The 8685-nt window shown below is 59.5% G+C and overlaps 1 protein-coding gene across 1 annotated transcript; it reads left to right on the top strand.

Annotated features, from left to right (window-relative positions):
• Positions 1-68: 68 nt before the first annotated feature.
• MNEG_8898 (hypothetical protein) lies at positions 69-245 on the top strand (the record flags this gene model as incomplete). Its single annotated transcript, XM_014042631.1, has 1 exon — positions 69-245. A coding segment is annotated over one exon (177 nt), but the record flags the coding sequence as incomplete, so codon positions are not given.
• Between the last annotated feature and the right edge of the window lie 8440 nt (positions 246-8685).

The following is an 8685-nucleotide window of genomic DNA, read 5'->3' as shown; positions in this document are numbered from 1 at the left end:
GCACACTAGGCACCCCCCAAGCATCTATCAGTGTCTGCCATCCGGCCCCACCCCTTCCCCTGTTCCAGGTGGTGTATAACAGCGGCCCCGTGGATGATATGGAGTGGGAGAACTTTGACCAGGTCAGAGCGCGCCTCTCGGCCGAGTGGGGCGCGCTGCCGCCGACGGCTGACGTCATCAGCGCCTCGCTGCGCGCCAAGATGGCGCGAGTGGGCGCTGAGCTGCGAGGTGAGGCGGCCGCGTGAGGCCCAACACCCCCACAACAGAGGCCATGGGGGATGCGAGCTAGGAGCCCCAATCCCGCGCCCTGGAGCCGCCGCCCTGGCCCAAATGGGCCCAGCGGCCGAGCTGCACTGCTACTCGCGCCGCTTGGGCCGCTATGTGTGCAGGCGGCCCTCGCCGGCGCGGGCAGTGAGGTGAAACATGCCTGAGGATGTGGCGTGTCTGGCGCCTGACAGGGCCCAAGCGCGGGGCGCCTGACGGCTGCGCCTGTCCGCACAGCTTTGAGCTGCATAATCACCTTGGGCGATGCCGCACTCCGTGCCTGACATCCGCTGCCTGTGTTTGCGCACTCAAGCTTGGTTACTGCCTGATGTCGTCAGGCCATGCATCGGGGTGACCTTGATGTGACCTGCAGCAGCCCCGCCGCTTCTTAACCACTGCCAGCGCCCATGCCGCATTGTATGTGCCTGCACCCTGCCATTCAAAGCACGCTTGCGGTGACTGCGGGGGGAAAGCCTTTTGTCAAAGGAGCTCTGTGAGAGCTTCCCGCGGGCCGCATTGCCATCTGCCGTTTGGTGAGGCGTCCATTCAACAGCGTCGCCCTCGCGCCCCAGGGCACACTGCAAAGCTTGAGCTTGTCACGCACAACCAGCGCCAAGTGCGCAGCCATCTCCGAGTGAGACGCCGCCTGCCCTTCCGCCTTCTGCCTGGATCTCGCCGCCTTTAATGCCAGGCCGGCAACTGCGAGAGCAGTTGCTCAGCCTCCTTTCCCCTGCACCTTTGCTGTGAGTCTTTATCGCGTGTAATCCATTGTCTGATTACCCTTCTGCCACTCAGCCTTGGGGAAGACGAAGGTCATGCCATAGCATGCGCAGCGACAGCTGCAATCCCCAGAGCAGCTAGCCTGAGACAGCTAAGAGTGATAGTTGCCATCACTCAGCGCCCAGTCAGGAAGCTGGACGCTCATCTAGGACAAGCAATGCATCTGTCTGGGCTGCCAGCCAGCCTGGAGCCCATTGCTCACAGGCGCCCAGTGTGCACGACAAGCTCGCAACATGAGCAAGAATTGTAGTTGACATAGGTTGACATGCAACATGTGGAGTGTGCCCTTCACCCAGTGGGGCACAGACCGTGGCATGGGCATGAAGGGCAGAGAGAAAGACAGAGTGCCCTACATACAGCTGGGTAGAGGCGGCATACAACCTAGAAGGTGTCAATGTGCGGGCCAGGCACCGCCTCGCCAAGCAGCGTTCAGATGCAAGATAGAATGCTCATCCTATATGTGTTTGCTAGCACTAGGCCTGTTGTGGCATGGCAGGGGGGGCGGGCGAGCCAGAATGTGTGTATGCAATTTGTGAGCTCTGAAGGCAGCAACAAACAAAACGAAGGTGCGGTGTGGGAACTAGGTGTGGTTGATCATTGCAAAAGTTGAAGAACACAATGAACAGAGGGTGGGGCGTACATCCTGACAGCAAAAGACAACACAATGTCGACTCGTTTCTTGTGGAAGTTTCACAAAGAAACAGGCGGGCGAATACATGAGTCATGTGTTGGGTGGAAGCCCTCCCAGAGAGCCGAGGAAAAGGTGCGTACCAGGTGGGGCCCTGGACATGCCTGGTGCCACACCCGGGTAAGCCAGCTGTCGCCAAATCTGGCCCCCATGGGGGCCCCGTCAAAGGCATTGAAGCTGCCCGTCAGACAAGGCCGCAGCAGGCATTCGCGCCTGACCACCAAACCCACACATAATGACGAGCTCCACCCGCACGCACTCCATCTTGGCATAGGGCACTTTCAGGTCTGCATTCATGGAATGGGTCCGCCCTGGGGACGGCGTGCATGGGGTTGCCAAGGACTACTCTCGTGGTAATCCCGCCCTGCCCCGCCTGCGCTCATCAGCTAGCTGTCGCCCTTGTCCGCAGGGTAGCGCGCCACCATTGCCTTGACGTGCCTGCAGGAGTTTTGTGCGCGCACAGTCGTGTGCATGGGCGCGTGTGTGGGAGGATGTCATGAACGTGCGTGTGCAGAGGGGGGTTTTGGTTGCAGGGGCGACGTTGCCGTTTTTGACTGATATGCAGACGTGCCACGCAACGTAACTTGCAGCGCCTGTCAAATTCCGAGCAGCAGGAGGCCCCATGCATGCGCCAACGAAGGACTCAGAGACGCCGCTTGCGCGGCGCGCCCCCTCACTGCTTGTATGCCGCCATGTTGGACTTGAACAGCTTTGTGGCATAGTCCTGAAGCGCACATGCACGTCAGGTTTGATCATGTCGTGGTGGCAAGGTGTTCAGAGTTTGTGGGGCCAAACACGCGCAAGTCACCCATTGCAGGATGACCCAGTTGCAGAATAGCAAGCGCAGCAGTGTGGGCAAGGTGCGTGGCCTTCGATGTGACAACATGACCGCTGGCAAGCAGGACGGATTGCGCGAGTGACGTGGCGACCTGACCACTGGCCGCCGCGTCCCTCGGCACCCCCAGATGCCGACCCTGCCGCCCCAATCAAATCTTTAAGAGCGCACATCAGTCGGCCGGCCCCGCTGCCCCACCTGCGCGGGGCTTAGGACGTAAGGATTGTCCAGCAGCTGCAGGGGAGAGGGGGGGGTCAGGGTGGGTGGGCGAAGAGAGGCGTCGCGTATATACGGCAGAGCCGTCAAGCCACAGGTGTTGCGTTGGATGGCGATGGCGCTCGTGCTGACCAAAGCAAACGGTGGCCGAACCGCGATTGCGCACCGCTGCGTGCAGCATCGGAGGCACCTGGGCGCTGCGGCTGCCCCATCAGGCTCCCTCATCAGACGCTGCATTCATTCTTGAATCGTATCATGCTGCAAAGCCTGCCCAGGGGATTGAGTTTCCTCAATGCAAGGGGCAATCTGCGTCCAGTTGTGCATAGAGCGCTACTGCTCACCTCCTGGATGCCCATCAGGATCTAACCAGGGCACGGGTGGAGTAGAGTGCAGAAGCAGTGGCGCGGCGAGCAGTAGGAAACAGTGGGGTTGAGGGCGCATGCGTCAGAGGTGTGCAACCTACTGGACTGCGCTGCTTGCTGGTGCCACAAGGAACCAGCGCTGCGCGGACAAGGCTGAACTGTGGACGAGCTGGCAGTAACAAGCTGGACATGTCGGCGCCAGGCAACGCAAGCAGAGCGGCACTCGGCGCCAAAGCGATAAACTGTCCCTGTCCCAAGATTGACCTCTAACCCTTGTATCTCTTGTGGCATTTTCATTCCACCAAACCTGTTTGTGTGTGACCGCTGGCTTCCAGTCTTGGTAGTCTGTGACGAGCAAAAAGGGGCAGTTGTGGCAACGAGCGAGAAAGGCACTCGTGACAACCAGATTGACATGCAATACCACGCGCAAGCCACATTGCGTTGCAAGCGGGTGCGGTGTGCATGCAGGAACAGACGGATTCATGTCGTGGTGAGCAGCCGGTTTGACTGGCTGTGGCTGCTGCTGCAGGGGTAGCGCACGCACGCGCCGCCCGCATGTGACCCAACAGCAGTGCGCTGCAGTATGCGCCCCCACCAGCTGGCAAACTTGGGCAGTGCAGGCAAGGGTGCATGTCGCCTCCCCTCCTTGACCCCACCCTGCATGCACTGCCTCGAATCTCCCTGCTGCCGGTCTTGCATCATTGCACACCGTTGATGAGGCTCAGGCAGATCTGAGGATAAAGGGGCGTGGGAGATGGGAGGGTGTGGTGTTCAATGGTTTCAGGCATAAGGATTGCAGAACGGCAGTGACCGAAGGGGTGAGGTAGTATGACGTTTGATTTGCAACACAGCCGGCACATTTGGCTGTGTTGTATAGAGCACGTGTGCCCCACAGACATGGCATGTGCGCACGCATGCGCACCGCAGCCACAAGCGTGTGCACATGCGCGAACATGCGCGTGCACACACCTGTCCATGGTCAAACACATTTGGGTGGAAAAAGCCTGACGGAAACCTGGAGGATAGAAGGTGTTGTTCAGCGAAGAGGCAGAGTGATGTCACGGAGTGAACGGTACTTGAACGCATGCATGCCCGTCAGCAAGGACCCCCCACGAGAGCTGGGCTCCCCACGTGCCCAGCCATCTGAGGCGACATGTGCCCTCTGATACGCAGGCAGATTGCGCTTCTGTGAGCGCCAACACAGAGCTGCATTCATCAAAAGTTGGGTGCCTTGCAACGAATGCATGTGAGGAAGGGGGGAGCACGCAGCCGAGGTTGGGGGAAAGGGGTTTCTCTGCATACCTGCATATGGGTGGGTCGTTTGGGTATTCCTCTGTAAAGCGCAGCGTCACAGGGTACAAGCCCCCCTGCAACAGGAAGATCCACACAGGCAGAGGCACCAAAAGGCAGGGGGCGCAGGGGGGTCAGTAACCCAAAGGGCGGGAAGGGTGGCAGGCTCACGCAGGGTGGAAAGCGGGCGCTCAGCACCCGCCTCGTGGAGTCCAACCAACACCAACGCAGAGCAGAGCAGTCTAGGCATGGCAGAGAGGGGCAGCGCACACAACGCAGGGTGTCGGTGCTGAGCCCGGCTCGGCCCGGCACAGCGCAGCCAGCACGCGCGCAGCAAACAGCGGGGCCGCGGCGCGCACCTCCCAGTCCGTGCCCTCCTTCCCCGGGACCAGGCAAGACCAGGTCATCAGGTCGGTGGACCCTGCGGCTCATGTGTCACGATGGAGCGGGATGCATCATGCAGGTGGCTTGACCGCAGGTCTTGCGCGCCTCGCGTTGCACACCCGCCTCTGCGCCGCGTTGCCTAGCAGGGTGTTGTGCGCGACAGCTGGCGGATTCATGCGATTTGGAATTTGGGCGCCTCACCGTCAGGGAGCGTGGCGGGCTTTGCCACGAATCCTGCAGTCGTGCAGGCGGGTTTGGCCGCTTTGGGCGCCAACCGCCAGCTTTAAGGCACACCGTGCCTTGCTTCTCGCTCAATGCGCAGATCAAAAAACAGGGATGTTCTGTGCAGGATGCTGCCTATGAAGCACACAAGCACGCCCCGCGCAGGCACCCTGGCCCCTAGCACAAGGGCACATGCTCCCCACCCCGCCCCCCGGCCGACCAGGTGGGTGGTCTTTCCGCCAGTTCTTCCGCTCCTGCGCCAGCCTGCAGAGGCCGCAAAAGCAGCAGTATGCAAAGAACGAGCTGAATTCCCAGGGTGTGAGACGGGACACCAGAGGCAACGCATGCAGCGTGGCGCCATATGCAGCTTTTGAAGGGTGCCATATGCATTGAGGAGCATCCTGCGTGTCCTCCAGCCCACAAACAGACACCCACGGCCTCAGCCCTTTTCTTGCGATGCTCCAGATACGCCGACCTTGAGCGGGCGACGCCCGACATCCCGCTTGTAAGATCAAAGCTCCAAGATCGCTCCACGTCTATATAATGATGTGCATGTCGTATCAGGAACATTAGCTTGCGTTTTGATACTCCGCGTGACCCTTGCATGCCGCAGTAACCTACCGCATCTGGCCAGCGCACCCCGCTGACGCTGCAGCAGCAGCTGACACTCGATTTTTGCCGGGGTCCTCCAGCTCCATCATCGCTTGTTGCTTTGCGTTCATCAATGCAGTAAATTCGCTTGTTTTGCAAATAACGGAGTGGTTCAGGTTGCGTGCCCAGGACATGCTGTCCCGTGCGTGTGAGGGTATTGCAGCAGAGCAGTGCTCTGCAGCCTGCACACGCCGTGGGCTACAAAGCTGCACAGCATGCATGCCTACAAAAAAAAGCTTGATGCGGCGCTGCGGCCAGGTAGAGGGGCATCAGGCAACGATTGGCACAGCGTATTGCCAGTTTGCAAGCAAGCAGAGCAAGCAGTGGGGCACCCGCTGAGCTGCAGGGCCCGCTGGCGCTTGACTTCTGCCACCAGCAGGGCCGGATGTCAATGATGCTGTCTGCATCAGCTCAACACACCCTGCGTGTTGCAAAGAAGCACACCAGCTGACCGCCAGCTACTGCTGTAACCCGGAACGAATGTGGTCATGATGGGTGATCACCGGAACCTAACCTACCTGTGTGATGTGTGACCTGCTGTAGCAGATGAGGATTCTGATGACTTTTCATGATGGGATTGCTGCCCGTCAGTTGATTAGCTGAAGAGTCCTGCTCTCAACGTGTCGTGTGACATACACCCGAGCCAAGGTCACCACCATTAGGCAGAATCTCTTGACAGCCTGCTGCACCCAGCAGACGCATGACACGCACGCACCCTTCCGGTAGCCCCAGCATGCACAGCCGGCACTGGCAGGCATTCGGTGCGTGACTGCTGGTAGCCGTCTGCCCGGCTACGTATATACGGCTGGCGCAGGGGCAGCTATGGCTGATTGCAATCAGCCATAGCTGCAACGATTGTTGCAGTGCGTGCAAGCAGGCCGCTGCGCAGCCCTGCGACGCAGCAGCCTGCCACAGTGTGCCAAGGCGGGTTCAGAACCCCTGGCATCAAGCCGCCACAAACCTCCGCCACAGGCGGATTGCCTAATGGCCGCCTCACCGACCACGCGCAGCCGCACCGCTTCCGTCGGCCGCCTGCTCCGCCTCCAACTTGGCGCGTAGGCGCAACTCTGCCTCCTGTGCGGCCACCTCCACAGCGCCCGCCACCTCGGACACCTGCCTGGGCTGCTGCAGCCAGCAGGGCCGCTTCGGTCTCCGCCCTGGCCCGCTGCTTTTCCTCCAGCGCCGCCCGCAGCCGCGCCACCTCAGCATGAAGCATTTGTGCGCCAGTTTCAAAGCAGCCGGAATCTACTCCTCTGTAGTTCTGCTCGTATGCGGCAACCACCGCCGCCTGCACACCGGCAGCGCCTCCGCCGGCGGCGGCGGCAGCTGACGGCGATGGCACGGGTGGTTGAGCGAGCGAGGGGCGACCTGCTGCGTGCAGCGACGGTGGTGGCATCGGCGGCGGCCGGCGCGGCGTGCTGCTGGCGCGGGCGTCACGGCCTGCTGGCGCGGGCCTTAACGGTGGGGTTGTCAGCAAACAGCAGAGATGCTGCACGCATGCACCGAAAGCAGCAGAGCCGCCTCACTGGCAGCAGATGAAGGCAGGGCGGCTCAGTGTCGGCAGCAACGGCGGTACTCTACATGTACCATCTGCGTATATATCGTATTGCAAAATTTTCATAAATGCCTTACAGCCAGCAACACATACTGCGGAAAGACCTGGGGGTCTCACACAAATTGTGGAAAATTCCTGGTAATAACAACACTGCACGTTCACGCGGTGAACACACTGCATCACACCATTCAGGCTCGCAGAGCTATTGCGCGGGTGCGTGCACGGTTATGCAAGGATAGACACGCACGTGTGTGGCATGGCTGGCCAGAATTAATCCGTGAGCGAGGCCACAGCGTATGAGCACAAGAACATGATAATTATGCAGCGTATGTTGGTATCCCGCCTCGCAGCGCGATGCTGTTTTTACCTCCGGCATGTACAAATGCACTGTACATGTAACCGCTTCGAGGACGGTTGGCTCCCCAGGGATGTTCAATACGGTGGACCAGCGGGGAACCTGTACGGTACTACACAACAACAACGGTGTTAGATGGTAACGTACTATACCGCATTATTGATCCCTGGCTTGTAACCCGGGTTACAGCTTCCAACACGGGTCAATGGAGGCTAATCCGGCTGGTTTCGGCCTTTATGATTATTCAATTGGAATATTAAGGTCTCTCAACAACGCCGATATTGAAGAGCCCAGGGTGATGTAGGTCAAAGTAACACAAAAAAAACAAGCCTGCAAGGCTGCTGTGCAGCCACATGTTGCCAGGTCCAGGCATGCGTATTGGGGCACAGTTGGCCAAATCATGCGTGAAGCGCTGAAGCGCTTGGCCTGCAACATGCATGAGACGTTTTGGGTGCCAACCTCAATACGCTGTACATGCGGCTGGAACGTGAGACTGCACCCAGCCTGCACCCGGCCGCCTGGCTCTATCTCCAAAAGTGGGGCACCGTGCTGCCGCGCGAGCTGCGGTTGTGCCTGCGGTGGAGGTGTGGACAGGTCCCCACGGTTCACCTCCATGTGATTACACTTGGAATGGAAGGCACAATCTACGCGGACATGACACGGCCATGGTCGACCTAGGGGAACAAACCCAAAGAAAAACACAAGGCTCTATCTGTTCAAGTACCTCACCTTGCACACGGTGGAGAGTATGACAGCTGTTTGGGGCCGCCGAAAGATAGATAGATAAGTTAGTCATGCCATAGTATCACTGCCATCGGCCCCGCGCTCATCAGAGCGGACCTCCTGAGTTGGTGGTGGGGCGGCGCGGCGGCCTCGGCCCCCGCAAGCCAGCCCCCTCTTCCTAAATTTACGCGGGCGTTACAGCCTGCGTAGTCTCTCTCTCTCTCTCTCGGACCTCCTGATTCCTAACCTTGCTTCCAACGGATCTGCCAGCAAGCATACACATAAGGGGCAACAATATCAGCAAGCACGAGCCACCAAGAAAATCAAAATCAAGCAACTTGTAAGCTTTCTCTTCATTCT

This window comes from Monoraphidium neglectum (assembly GCF_000611645.1).
Source record: "Monoraphidium neglectum strain SAG 48.87 unplaced genomic scaffold scaffold01749, whole genome shotgun sequence".
Lineage (NCBI taxonomy): Eukaryota > Viridiplantae > Chlorophyta > Chlorophyceae > Sphaeropleales > Selenastraceae > Monoraphidium > Monoraphidium neglectum.
Note: the sequence above shows the minus strand (reverse complement) of the source record. Positions and strands in the feature narration are given on the sequence as shown.